The sequence below is a fragment of the Lissotriton vulgaris genome, chromosome 5 (assembly GCF_964263255.1).
Source record: "Lissotriton vulgaris chromosome 5, aLisVul1.2, whole genome shotgun sequence".
Taxonomy (NCBI): domain Eukaryota; kingdom Metazoa; phylum Chordata; class Amphibia; order Caudata; family Salamandridae; genus Lissotriton; species Lissotriton vulgaris.
The window spans coordinates 1,984,483,804-1,984,499,048 of record NC_141693.1 but is presented as its reverse complement, the minus strand read 5'-3'; the positions used below and the strand labels follow the sequence as shown (position 1 = coordinate 1,984,499,048).

The window sequence follows — 15,245 nt, the reverse complement described above, 5'->3', positions numbered from 1 at the left end:
CGGCCCTTGGCACTGAGAATATAACCACGAGGTAATAATTGAGCATTGTCCAAAAGGGTAATGTGTGCATCTCTGCCGACCACACAACCCCCGCCCACACCTACGACACAGCATACAAATGACACGAACGTGCGTGAAGGGAGGTGCAAAGCAGCGTTTGCACACGTCCACCCTGTCCAGTGTTTGGCTCTGGGCTGTCACTGCATACCTGGAAAGAAAGATTTACTACTTAAGTATGTTTACACCTGGCTTTACACACTAACAGCGCTGCACTAGAAATGAGTCCCAAATATGTTTTACTAAATAGCAAGGCTGTGCTATAACAACACCCAAAACTATGCGAGCGCAGCGAAACCCCCCTGGGTTTATGAGACAGACCCAACCTTTGGGTTCAGTTGAGTCAGTGAGCGCTTGGCCGAGTTGATAAAGTGCTTCTGATACTTTAGATACGAATCATTATTCGATTTATGCACGGCACTTTACCTGCAGGCGTGGCAGGCAGGCAGTGTGTGCCCCACACAGCCCAATGCATGCACGCGCTCTCTGCTGGCGTCTACGGAGGGGCGAGAGGGCCATGGCACCACGGAGCGCGCGGACTGAGGGCTGGTAAACACATGCCTGTGCTTAAGACGTCCTTCAGCAGAAGGGCTTCGGCATCCTCTCAGCCTGGCCACGGTTACTAAGTGGTACCCAGGGGTCAAGTGTTTGTCATCAGGTAATCATGGATTCTTAAACTTTGACCTTGTGGTGACAGGGCCAGAAATTCCTTCCATCCATCACCAGGGGTGGGAGGTATTTCCTGATGTCAATCTCAGACTTCTCTTTAAGGACGTGTCCAGAATCTTAGTTTTACTTCATGTATCACACAGCTACAGCCCCCCCTCTTCTGCCCCCCAATAACCCCCTCTTGAATGTCTCCTAGGCAGAAAGAGCGGCAAAACTGTCTAGAAACACAAATGGAGATATCACGAGAACCAGGAGATATAAAGGAAATCTGATGCACAGACATGGATTGGTCCCATACACCCACCACAGGGCGTGGGTTGGTTCCACCCACCACAGGGCACAGGGGAGTTCCACCCGCTGCAGGCCGTGGATCGGTCCCACCCACCACAAGGCGTGGATTGGTCCCACCCACTGCAGGGCGTGGATCGGACCCACCCAACACAGGGTGTGGGTCAGTTCCACCCACCACAGGGCGTGGGTCAGTTCCACCCACCACAGGGCGTGGGTAATCACACAGGGTGTGGATTTGTCCCACCCGCCATAGGGTGTGGATTGGTCCCAACCACCGCAGGGCGTGGCTCTGTTCCACCCGCGGCAGGGCGTGAATCGGTCCCACCTGACGCAGGGTGTGGATTGGTCCCACCCGCCATAAGGTGTGGATTGGTCCCACCCACCGCAGGGCGTGGGTCGGTTCCACCCGCGGTAGGGCGTGGATCGGTCCCACCTGACGCAGGGTGTGGATTGGTTCCACCCACCGCAGGGTTTGAGTCGGTTCCGCCTACCACAGACTAGTGTCAATTAGGCCTGGGTGGTAAATTCCGTTCCGTTTGCGGAATTTGGGTAATTTTGCTTTCTGCGGAGAACGCAAAATGACCCAAAATTCTGCGATACGGGACATAGCGAAATTTTTGCTTGTTCGCGTTCTCAAATGAGTGTTCAGGAGATATTTCCCTCGAGCACGCAAACAGCGATTGCGAACAGTAAAAAAGCATCGCGAACAAGCAATTCCGCGTGTTCGCAGAGATTTTTTACCGTCTCTTGGAGATTTGTGTAACGAGATTACGCAAATTCCGCCCACCCCTAATTTCAATGTGTAATATAATGGTACTTGATGAGCGGACTCACACATTCTGTGTAGGTTAACAAGGAAAGATTGTAAAGCATCAGCACCAGTTGACATGACTGCGCATGGATTACAACAGAACTCTATGGCCACGCATGCATAATGAACCAGGTGAGATATGGGCGCACGTGTCCTGCAAACTGAAAGGTTCCTTCCAGGAACTTTCACTCCATGAAGTGAAATTATCATACCAAGTAGATATGTTTGTGGCAATTTTTACAACGTTACCAACCAAAACAAAGTCAGCATCCCGGTACATAATGAGACACCCAGAACATTTCGATTTTTTTCAGGTACCGCCATGTCTCAAATATGAGGACAAAGCCTTTGAGAGTGGAACGTTTGGTGTTCAGCGTTGGCTCACAGCGAACCATCATGCGAAAGAACATGGCACGCTTTAACCTTTTGACCGCTGAGATGGTAGGTCAGTGACACGATCAGTCCTCACCAACACATTGACTGGACGTCCATCTCTGGGCTCACTGGAAGATACTTGTCGCACTGCTCACCATATACAAACTCTGGAAGATGATGCAATGTGGACACGCTGCACCGCTCACCAGATACAAACCCTTGAAGATGATGCAATGTGGACACGCTGCACCGCTCACCAGATACAAACCCTTGAAGATGATGCAATGTGGACACGCTGCACCGCTCACCAGATACAAACCCTGGAAGATGATGCAATGTGGACACGCTGCACCGCTCACCAGATACAAACCCTGGAAGATGATGCAATGTGGACACGCTGCACCGCTCACCAGATACAAACCCTGCCAGTCTCAACTGATGCCGCGCCCTGGTCCGCGTGTATAGGTAGCAGCGGAACAGTGGTAATAGCATGGATGCCATGACTATATTAACACTTGCAGAATGCTCAGTATTACACAATTGAAGAGAGGCTTTTGGTGCAAAGAAATGAGGAATAACTTGTGAAATTATTTCTTCCACAGGTTTCTCCAGGAGAGAATAACCACCTCATGTGCAGCAGTCATCGCCTGAAAATAAATGGATTTTCCCTATGCAGTGGTTACAGCGTCACCACATTTCAAACACATTAATAATTTATTACTTTAAATAAATTCAATGTGGCAAATGTACAGTAATATTGTGGCTATAAACTAGCAGGTTCTGTAAACGGGCCTGTCGACACTACCCGGGGTACCATGAAGGTTCGAGCTCTACTTACCCGCCAGGTCCTCCTTCGATGACACCAGCCGAGGAGAACTGTTTCCAGGCTCGATCCGCAAGGACAACCTAGAAGGCAAAGGATTGTGGACGTTACACACCACAAAATAAACAAAGAATTGCATGCACAGGTTAATGGAGGAAACATACAATCAAGATTTGTGTGTGTGATTCTGAAGGGTCTTCCAACCTACAAATAGTTCAAGTTCAAGTTTAGCATTTGTATAGCGCACTACTCACCCAGAGGGTCTCAAGGCGCTTGAGGGAGGGGGGAACTTTACTTCTCGAATATCCAAGTTTTTAGTTGTTTTCTGAAGGATAGGTGGCTCTGTGTAAGGCGGAGGTGGGTGGGGAGGGAATTCCAGGTTTTGGCCGCTAAGTAGAAGAAGGATCTTCCCCCCATGGTGGATTTATGGATGCATGGAACATCGGCGAGGGCTTGATTGGACGATCGTAGTTGTCGGGTGGGGGTGTAAAAGGAAAGGCGCGTGTTGAGGCCTTCGGGTCCTAGGTCGTAGAGGGCTTTGTGTGCGTGGGTGAGGAGACGGAATGTTATAAATACACGGTATGCCCTGAGTAGTCCTTCTTCACTTTCTACTGCTCCACTGCCCATTAGTCCTCCCTTTAATTCCTTCCCAGTAGCTCCTCCCCTTTCCCTTCACAACTCCGCCTGAGATGCTTATTCCGTGTCCCTCCTTCCCAACTTCAGTAGTGTGAACCCACAGACCACATGTACCTTGCTGGGCACGCGAGAGTAGTGTCTGAAAGACTTGTGGCTTCTAGTCATCCAGAGGGTATAAGCGCTAAGCATCCATGTGTGCGGCACAAACCTGGCCCCAATTCACACAAAAAAAGTGCTGGCAGAGATTTACACTTTTCCTTGAATGTAATTTTATGTTTTTTACAATTTTCAAACATTCTCAGAAGCAAACCTGGTAAGCTGTTCAAGAGCTGTAGTACTAGGTAAGTGATGTCAACTCTCTGGCTCCTATCTCCCCTATGCTCTTGCCCCCCTAATCAGATCTGAGGGAGATTCAATCTTCTTCCTATCCATTTTAAAAATTGGAACAGGTCAGATAGAAGTTTATAAATTCCGACAAATGTACATGTTGGTGGGTGTTCACAAACGTATGTATGACGATACAACGAGGGCCATTTCAACACGGTCTGTTTAGATCGCGGTTTTCACAATGCAAGTCATTTCATCAACTTGCGCTGGAGGGGCGCTGGATTTAGGAATAGTGTGAATTACTATTCCAACTCCAGTCTACATACAGCAAGGAAGGTGTTGGAAACAGTAATTTACACTATTCCTTAGTCTACAGCGCCCTCCACCAGGGAAGGTATAGGCCACTGAGCAGGTTTGAGTCGAGCCACACCCAGGGCTTAGTGGGACTAGTCAAAAACTCAAGTCTTCAGGTTCTTACAGAATTCAAGAAGTGAAGAGAAGACTCTTATGTGTAGGGGCAGGTCGTTCCACACTGTAGGAGCGATGTAGGAGTAGCCTCGGCAGCCAGATGCAGATTGTTTTGTATGCATGGGATGTGTGCAATTAGGAATCTGGACGAGTGAAGGTATCTGGAAGGTTTGTGAAAACAGATGCAATTGTTTGTGTTGCACTGGACCAGTGTTATATAGTGCCTTGAAAGTGTAGTCGAGGAGTTTGAATTATGCTCATTGTGCATGGGGAGCCAGTGGAGGTCTTCCAGATGTTGTGTGATGTGAGTGTGGTATTGGAGCCTGGGAGTGATACTGGCTGCAGGATTCTGAATGGTCTGTAGCCTTCTGGTGAGTTTTTTGTTGTTCCCGGTATTGAGGGTGTTCCCGTAGTCCAGCTTGCTTGTGACTAGGGCTTGCATGACAGTTTTCCGGGTGCTGTTTGGCAACCATTTGAAAATCTTCCTCAGCATTTTCAGGGTGTGGAAGCAAGAGACGATGATGGCTCTGTCTGCGGCAGTCATGTGGAGTTTACTATTGAAGATGATCCAGAGGTTCTTTGCGTGGGTGGTGGGGGTGGGTGGGTGTCGCTCCTAGCTCTGTTGACTGCCAGATGGAGTCCTATTGTGAAAGGCTCTTCCCACAGATCAGAATTGTGGTCTTGTTAGTGTTCAGCTTCAGACAGTTGATCTTCACCTAGTGGGTGATTTCAGTCATGCAGGCATTGAACCTGATACAAGTCTGGGCATCTTGTCTGTGAGGGAGAGAATGAGTTGAGTGTCGTTAGTGTATGAGAGGACTTTGATGTTGTGCGAGTAGAAGATGCCGCTTACGGTTAACGTCTGTGTTGAAAAGGGTTAGGCACAGGGACAGCGCTTGATTTGTGCCGGTGTTTTCCAGAGCTCAGCACCGGCACTGAATTGTCAACACCAGCGCTTGGGACAGCCTGACACAAGGTGGGGCTGTTTGGCTCCACAACGGTTAAATATTTATACAATATACCGTAACAATGACTATTGTCTGCTGCCCAAGCCACGCTCATAGCTTTGGGGGGTTGAAGTGGTTCGGATTTGCCACAATTGTAGGAGTGTCATGGTTAGTAGTTGCACTGTTACCATCATTGGCAGCATGGCTGGGGCAATGTGTTCTGCAAGCTGAAGTGGCCTCCGGAAGAGATCCCTGGAAGTTATTCTTGTACACATTAAGCACTGCTCAGGGAGTATCATTTCGGAGCTCGGTAGATGAGGTTGCGAACATCCGAGTTGTACGATGGCAGGTAGATTGACTGAGTCCTTCTGGTCAGGAAGGAGCAGATCCACGGGAGTGCATGTTCTTGGATTCGTGTAGACGTTGGATAAGGACGTGCGGGTGACTGTGTCAAACACTATGGAGAGGTCCAGCAGGATAAGGGCTGCTATGTCCCCTCTGTCCAGAGTCGTGCAGATGTCATTCATGGCGACGATGAGGGCAGTGTCCATGCTGTGGTTAGGCTTGAGTGCTAATGTGGAATTGGTGGACGTTGAGCTTTTCGGTGTGACATCTGCTGATGATTTTCTCTAGGACCTTGGCTGGAAATGGTAGCAGGGAGATTAGTCACTGTACTGAGTCATAATTGCAAATTTATGACAAAATATATATATTTGTGACCACTGTGTGGCACCCTGAGCCCCAACAGGTTTTTTTTTTTATATTTGCAAGACACAAAGGAGACCATTGCTGAATATAACCAGCCCGCTTATGATCAGCTTCCTTTGCCAGTTGGAAGTGCGCCTGTGATCAGGGACAAAGTTACACAACTCGTGTAATTAATGTGAGAGGGAATTTCATGACGAATGAGCGCATGGATTACTGAGGTCAGGACACTTAAGGGTGCTACAGTCTTATTGGTAGCTGAAGGTTCCCTCCCCCTCCTGCTGTTGCTGCACCCATCCATCCTTGCACCCAGTTTCTCACCCATTCACCCTTCCAAGCATGCATTAGTAGTAGTTTAACAACAATAAGCAAAGGAAAGATGGCTACTCACTATTGTGTGGTGTTCTCCACTGCGCAGGAACACAGTGGCACTTTTTTGCCACTTTTTGAACTGTAAACCTTTTTTTTTAATCTTAAGATTTTGCAACAGACGATGGATTATACGGAAACTGTGGCCTTAATGCGTGTAAAGTTGCGTCTGCAGAATGCTATAATTCCAATGGCCTCACAAACACCTATATCCAGTCACTCATGTAATCCCTCCATTCAGTGACATTCTCACAGTATTACCCTGCACAAACTCGCACATAAACTAGGGTGACCGGACGCCCCGGATTTCCCCGGCCTGTCTCGGTTTTCAGAGGACTGTCCCAGCCTACCAACACTTTTTCTAATATGAAATACTTGTCCCGGTGTTTGGAACTAATGTCAACTTATACTTGAAGGGCGTCATATGACATCTTTTTGTTGCTGACAGCACAGAAGGAGGCCAGCTGCCTGCTCCCAGCAGAGGGGAGGCAGAGTGGGAGTGGGAGGGGCACAGGGTGGAGGTCCTGCCATAGCTAATACTACGTGAACATAGCCTTGTTTGCATTTAAATGACTGCATTTACATCTCACCCCCCACTGCTGTTTGAAAGAAGTAGTAATTTCAGACAATTCTGCTTTGCAGGGTGATATTATCATGCAATGTATATATTTATAAGGCTGGGGGACAGGCCAGATATATACCTTGGTCATTGTCAGCCTTTAGTCCTTCTTCTATGTCTGACTTGTCCCAGTTTTTACTTTTTAAAATCTGGGCACCCTAACATATAGGTCTCCATCAGTTACTATTTATCAGCAGCACTTCCACTGATAACAAAACAGCCCAATTGGCTTTACCAAAGCTTGTGGCTAATGCAGTCAGTTGTAAAATTGGCATGGAAGAAGCCTCACAACTCCACAACAGCGGGTCCCAGCCAGCCGCGGTCCGTGTGGTTGTATGACGTTACAACGCATACTTTTACAATGCATGCCTTTACAACGCAGTTTTTACATCGCAACATCCTTTACAACGCATTCCATTACATCGCATACTACCTTTACAACGCATACTATTACAACGCATACCATTACATTGCATTTAAGGTAAGTGTTGGATAGTGTAGGGGTAAAAATTACTATTCTAGCTCCAGGGGGCGCAACAGTAGGGTAAGTGTTGGATAGTGTAGGGGTTAAAAATTACCATTCTATCTCCAGGGGGTTAAACAGTAGGGTAAGTGTTGGATAATGGTATGCGTTGTAATGGTATGCGTTGTAATGCCTGCGTTGTAGTGACATGCGATGTAATGGTATGCTTTTTAATGGTATGCGTTGTAGTGCCTGCGTTGTAGTGACATGCGATGTAATGGTATGCGTTTTACTGGTATGCGTTGTAATGCCTGCGTTGTAGTGACATGCGATGTAATGGTATGCGTTGTAATGGTATGCGTTGCAATGCCTGCGTTGTAGTGACATGTATTGTAAAGGATGTTGCGATGTAATGACTGCATTGTAAAGGTTGTTTCCATCCAAGCAGCTAACCGCGGTGTGGTAGTGTAAGGGGGGATTTCCAGGCACGATGCAGAGGAAAAATTAAATAAATAATTCAATTTCCCTTGGCACCATCCCTCGAAATCCACCCTTACATGGCCCCACCGTGGTTACCTGCATGGACCACTGCGGGGGTAGCCTCTAATCTGAGGCACTCAGGGAAGGTGCACCCGTCGACGCTGCATTCATCAAGCGGTTCACGGTGATGGTTGGCCTGGTGACGCGCGGCCTTGGTGCGCACCAGGCCCCTCCCCCGCGCAGTCTCCGGGAGCAGGGCTTCTTGTTTTGGGAAAGCAGCTGCACAGCAGGCAGCCTTTGATCTCCCCAGCGTGGTGCTCACATCTCCTCTCACGCATAACTAATGTGAACAGCTAATGTCAAACCGCATTAAAAAGCAAAACCGGAGCACACTGAAGGCCTTCATTCAAAGGATCCACTCAGAATGCAAGCGCTGAAGAATCGAGCGAAGACGGGCGCAGCGGCACAAAGAGGGCTGTGGGGAGGCAGGGGGAGGCCGCCCCCGGGCGAACTTTCACATTTATGGAACAAGGGTCTACTAAAAGGCCAACCCACTGCAGGTCACAGCACTTGGGCTCGGCGCCAGGGGAGTGGACCAGCCTATAATGCGGTGCTTCCCAAACCTTTTTAGCACCGCGACCCACTTTTTAGAAAGACAAACCTTTGGGACCCACCTACCTTTAACAGACATGAGGTGGGTGATTTTTAATGTAGCTAAAGCATAGTGGCAGTGCGCTGTCATTTACAGACAGCACATTTTTAATTGAAAGGGTCACTACATTTGCACGGGTGCACAGTTTTACTGATTAAACTATATTGCACACAAATCATGATGTGTGGAAATTGGGTTTCAATTAATATTTATTAATTGTGCTTCACCAAGTAAAGTGTCTTGATTAGCTCTGACCCTATTAAAATCTTTGTTTCCATCAAACTTCCGAATTACACAAAAAGTGCTTAATGTTTTCTTTTCTAACCGATGAATGTGTACAGTTCATTTACAGGTAGTTAAATTGTGTTGTGCTGTGAAAAAAATGACATTCAACAGCCGTTCCTTTCATGCTTCATGTACCCCCAGCAGGATTGTCACATAATTGACTTAACTTTTCTTTCTGTGACTGCGGACTGGAGTTTCAAGCACAAGTCCCATGTTAAAAATCATAAACTATAGAAGACAGTCTGACATTTGACATCTGTCTTTTCAAGCTCAACAAATGTGACAACGAATACAGAATTTAAAGGCATCTTTATTTTTTGTTTGGACTTTCGTGCCCCACAAAAAGTCAGCTTTCAACCCATCAGTGGAGCACGACCCACAATTTGGGAAGCATCCTTTCAAATGAATGAAATATGTACATTAAGTTTTCCTTAAAATGGACTGACCTCATCCTAGTAAATTGATACATTGATAGTGGCCCAGAGCTCCACTTCCCTTATGGCTAGGTAAGTGCTATACAAATACCACATATATGCATACATGTATACACCTCCCCCCCCCCCCCCCCCCCCACACACACACACAATCGTTTCCAGTCCAGCTAGCAGTGCTTAATTTGAGCCGGTGGTTTACTGTGCTCTGCACCTGCACTTAATTGTCAGCACTGCCATTTATAACAGCTGCCACATGGTGGCGCTGTTTGGGTGATTTTGACATAAGCAGAATAACAGTTGTTTTATTAATTCAATATATATATATTTTTAAACTGATACCGCTGCCCGAGCCATTTTTATAGCTTTTGGGGCCTCAAACATTCTATTTTGTCACACTTGTAGCAGTGTGATGGTTACTAGTTGTGTTGGTACTGTGATGGCTGCGCTGAGAGGGCAATGGATGGTGCAAGCTGCGGTGACCTCCTGATGAGGGACCCAGCACGTATTCTTTTACAAATTAAGCACTGCCTATAGGGCTTGCAATTTAAAAGGATGTACATATTAAATCAGGTAAACCCCAGTCTCCTATCTTGCAATTATTCGACTGAGCTAATACTTTGACTGAATATCGAGGAATCATGTTCCGAGCTGCACTGGGGATCACAGGTACGTGTCCGGCTGAATGTGAGTGGAACAGAGGCTGGGGCATTAGAGAACCGTCCATTCACAAATGGAGATAGACCCATGGCTCTATGGTTTACTTTTCAATCACTTACATAACTTGGGCAAGCTGATGGCATGACACTGACGCCAGACCCCCACCCCCCTGGATGCCCAGTAATGGGGGGGTCAGCAAGCAGGAACGTCTTGATCTCTTTCATCTGTGTTCTAGGTGAATGTGGCACCCCCAAACATCACCACACTACCGCCACCCTGGCTGCTCATTGCTGCAAGCCTTGCACTGGCATTGTCAACCCCACTGGTACGAGCTTGCCAGCCTGGTAGAACTCAATGCCTGTCTGCCAACACCTTGTAAGCGAAAGAGGTCAGGGTTTTTTTTTAAATTTCTAAGCCACTATTTTGAATGTTGACGTCACTCCTATAGATGAGCTAACAGGAACTTTGGCCAGATATTGCTCTCTCAGTCATGGGACAAGGAAATCATATCGGAGGAAGCGTCTGTGAGACATCTGATCCAATTTAATTCAAGGGAAACGAGCATTGGCAAAACCAAACAGGTCAGGTTGTAGAGCGGTAACATATGCAATTAAAGTCTAGCGAAAATTCTGTTTCCACAGCAGTAAAGTCAAACCTACTGGCTTTGCCAATATTTGTTTTATTACTGATAGAACACACATATTGTCTCTCAGATACATGCCTGCAGCATTATTTCTCTTGCACACATACACAACACTGTCAAACACACATCGCTGATACACACAAAATCGTGTGATTGTGGAAGTGGTGGTAACGTGCAGGGCCGTAAGAAATCCGCATTACGGCGGTGCACCCAACGATTGTGAATATCGGGGACGGTGTTAACCTCACAATCTATGAGGTAGTGTCCCTGGAGAAAAGATTCCAAAAAGTATTTCACAATTCAGTAAATAGGAAAGGACTGGCTCAGAAAGAGAGTTTGAGATTGAAAATTAGAAAACCAAGAACGTTTATTACAAAATGTAAAAGATACAATTCAGACAGTAAAAGGCTATTGAATTTTTTTTTAAAAAGGTGCAATTCAGAAAATAGTGAAATGCAGACACAGCAGCAAACTTATACAATTAAATTACAGAGGATTCATTTGTCATGAAGGCTTTCAAATGCACGTCAAAAATCAGAGACATGCTAAGTTTCAGGTGTGCACCCAAATCAACATGAAATGGGACAGAGTTCCTAGTAGAGGCAACAATAATCTTGCTCTCCCCCGAATTCAAGGGATTAAATGAAGTTTACTTGCATAGAAATGACAGGAACTGCAAAGTCACCATAGCAGGATCATTGCTCCAACAAATCATATTGTAACATGTTAAAAGGTCACATACCCCCCATTACCTTTCCACTAACACACTACATGAATATTGGTTCTCCCCTTCTTACCTCATATTGTGGGAAAGTGTTAGAAAAAACAAGTTATGTAAACAACAGAGAACCGCTGTGAATGAATGCAGCACAGTGTACAGTCAGGAAGGACCTGGGATATTGTAGCAAAAGGGCTTCCTCTGGCGGTCTCTTCGAGAGCAGTGTCAATCAGAAATAAACAATCTACATCTTGCTGCAAGTAGTGCCATGCGAGGAATATAAAGACATAATGAACGTCATGATGCAGCATCTATAAAGGAACAAGATGACTTCGAAGCCTAACTAGCTTGTGCCAAAAAATACACTTTAACATATTGGAATGATTTTGTTTCAATTGACTAGTTCTATATCCGTATACATTATTATTGGTATTATTATTATGTATCTATCTATACTACTATTATAAAGAGAGAACTGTGTCCTTTGAGCCAAGTAAACTCGAAAAGTACACCACCAATCGCAACACCCAAAACAGCGTTGGAAAGGGGAGGTCCAGTAGATGGACATAGGCTATATAAAAAAATATATATACGTTATTTAAAAAATGTACAATAAAAAAATAGTGTGCGCTAACCACGTACGTGCTGACATCATCATCGGAGGATGGGAGCGCGAGGAGGAGCGGCGGACAACAGCGCGGGGAGGAGCGGAGAACTTAGCCACACTGGAGCGGCCTGAGCTATGTGAACCGCGGGGAGGAGCAGTGAAGTAAGGAGGACTGGACTGCAGCGGCGGCGGACAACAGCGCGGGGAGGAGCGGAGAACTTAGCCACACTGGAGCGGCCTGAGGTACGTGAACTGTGGGGAGGAGCCGTGAAGTAAGGCGGACTGGAGCGGGATGATAGATAAAGTTTAGCGCTGCAGCGGGGCGTGTATACTGGCTTTGTTTGTTTGCAGCGTCGGATGCGTGGCCACAGTGTTAGGGAGCAGGGCGTGTGCGGATGATTGGGGGCACTGAAGGTGGTGGTGAGCTTGGGCTGAGGAGGTGGTTGGGGGCCTGGGTTTCGGCGACTGGGAGCAAGCCTGATTGCCCCCGGACAACGTGGGAATGGAAGTGCGCCTGGGGTTAAGCAGAGTTAAGAATAAGTATCAGCGCCCAAAACTCTGCTTAAAAGTACGGGACCAGTGCAATTACATGTCGGCGGGTGGAATACCAGCAAGCCTGATTGCCCCCGGACAACGTCTAGGCGGGCTGCTAGTACTAATATAATAAAGAGAGAGCCCAAACCTTTGAGGCGGGTAATCTCAGGAACCACAGCACCAATCACAACACCCAATACAGCGTTGGAAAGGGCAGTTGCAGCAGAAGGATATAGGCCATGCAGACGCCCACCATATACATTTAAAAGGTAAAAGAAATGTGCCGGCAAAGTAGTCCCTTGTGGGCGTGTCTGCGTTGTGCTGTGGGCGTGTGCTGGGGGCGTGACAAACGCTGGGGGCGTGTGGTACATTCCGCCCTTCATGTCATGTCTCATATCGTGTGCGTGTGCCCAATATTTTATTGTTTTTTCTTCCCAGGTTCTGTACATTCCAGCTTCGGGTGTGCTTGCCCCGCGCTCCCCTTTACACCCTAAAAACGAATTCCACCCTGCTCCCTTTACATACCGCTGCACACCATAATCATAACCCACCCCTACTCCTTAAAATACCCCAACACCCTTAAACACTAACCCATCTTAACCCTATAAATATACCCTGTACCCCAAAACTCAAACCTATCCCTAAACCCTAAAAATACCCCTGAACCCCAAAACCCAAACCTAGCCCTGAACCCTATAAATACCCCTGTACCTCAAAACCCAAACCTACCCCTGAACTCTAAAAATAACCCAGTACCCCTAAACACAAACCTACCCCTGAACCCTAAAATACCCCTGTATCCCAAAACCCAAACCTAGCCCTGAACCCTTAAAATACCCCTGTACCACAAAACCCAAACCTGCTCCTGAACCCTAAAAATACCCCTGAACCCCAAAACCCAAACCTAGCCCTAAACCCTATAAATACCCCTGTACCTCAAAACCCAAACCTAGCCCTGAACCCTAAAAATAACCCAGTACCCCTAAACACAAACCTACCCCTGAACCCTAAAATACCCCTGTATCCCAAAACCCAAACCTAGCCCTGAACCCTTAAAATACCCCTGTACCACAAAACCCAAACCTGCTCCTGAACCCTAAAAATACCCCTATACCCCAAAACCCAAACCTAGCCCTGAACCCTAAAAAATCCCCTGTACCCCAAAACCCAAAGCTATATCTGAACCCTTAAAATACCCAAACACCCCAAAACATATACCTCAGTACCCCAAAACATATACCCCTATACCCATACTTACCTTATCCAAACATTAAAAAAAACATGCTTTTACCATTCATGCATTTACAACGAATTTCGTTGTAAATGTATGCGTGGTAAAAGCATATAAAATGTAATGCCATGCGTTATAATGGCATTGCGGAGTCAGGGTTCTTTCGTTATGAAAGTATGCGGAGTGATGGTATGCGGAAAGAAAGTTGAGTAATAATGGGTGTTTACCCTCCCCTGGTAAGTACTTTGGTGGCACGACGGCCCACATCTCCAGCAACATACTCATATTTTTTCACCACCCATTTGGAAAAATGCACAGGTCTCTCTCATTGATGGCCAGCACCGACATACACTTTAAGACACACCTCCCGCCACAAGTTCTAGAATTGCGAACTTTAGAGCTGGGGAGCTACGTTCGAATCTCGGCATCAGCTCAACATCCTGTGATTCCAGGCAAATCGCTTTGTCTCCCCGTGCATACCACAAATGAATGTGTTCTTCTGTAATGTAAATTGTGCTCATGCCATGTTGTCGAGTTCGCGCTATATAATATTGCAAGGAAAAATAAAGTAGGGAAACTCGAGTTCACACACTACTGAACGCGCACTCTTAAGTGCATCAGCAGTGCACTGTGAATCGGAGCATTTCACAGGCCTGTCACAGATAAGAAATGCTATCAAAACGAAATCCTACAAAACAATATACTACTGGCCGGCAGCAATTCATACCCGGACAACGTAAGGACGGGCTGCTAGTTAGCTATATATCCGTATGTGTGACTCTAAGTGCATAGCAACTGATATTGGTGTACATTTTAATATAAATGCCCAAAAGCTCCCTGAGTGTTAACGATGGTGGTGGTAGTACAGGTGGTAATTCCAATGCTGGTGGTAAAAGTGGAGCTGGTAATATCGGTGGCAGTAACGGCTTTGGTGATAATGGTGGTAGTCGTAATGAGGATGATGTGAATGGTGATAGTAATGGTACTTTTGGTAATTAATCATGTTAAGCTGCAGTGAAGCAGTGACAAGGAGGGCAAGGTAGAAGCCAGGGTCACCATGAGGCACAGTCTGAAGGACAGAGGAGGGGCCAGGGTTGTTAATCTGCAGTGACAAGGAGGGCGGGGCAGAGCAGAAACATGTACTGCAAAGACCCAAGGGAACTAGGAGGAGGAGAGAGAGGGGGCCTAGACCTCGCAAGTGTTGGGATGGTCACATTCAATGTGTAAACACAGAAAAGCAATTAGGCTGTCAGCTTCAGCCTAGTCTTGTATTTGTTCCTGGCAAAAATGAGCATCAGAATGCCTTTGTTTCATTTGCTGCATTGGAAAAAAGATGTAAATTAAGATTAGAATCCATTGGTGACCAAGGGATCGAATGGTTCAGTAAATGTGATGATTCATTGCACTTTTGAAATGTAAAGGAGTCACTTATGCTTTGCAAAGG

General features: G+C 46.6%; 1 protein-coding gene across 1 annotated transcript in view; it reads right to left on the bottom strand.

Moving 5' to 3' along the window:
* RALGPS1 (Ral GEF with PH domain and SH3 binding motif 1) overlaps window positions 1-15,245 on the bottom strand; it is a 1,949,641-nt gene that overhangs the window by 392,307 nt on the left and 1,542,089 nt on the right. The window contains exon 12 of the mRNA XM_086924714.1: window positions 3,042-3,109. Coding sequence (XP_086780840.1) covers window positions 3,042-3,109 — 68 coding nt within the window. The remainder of the gene's footprint in view (window positions 1-3,041; window positions 3,110-15,245) is intronic.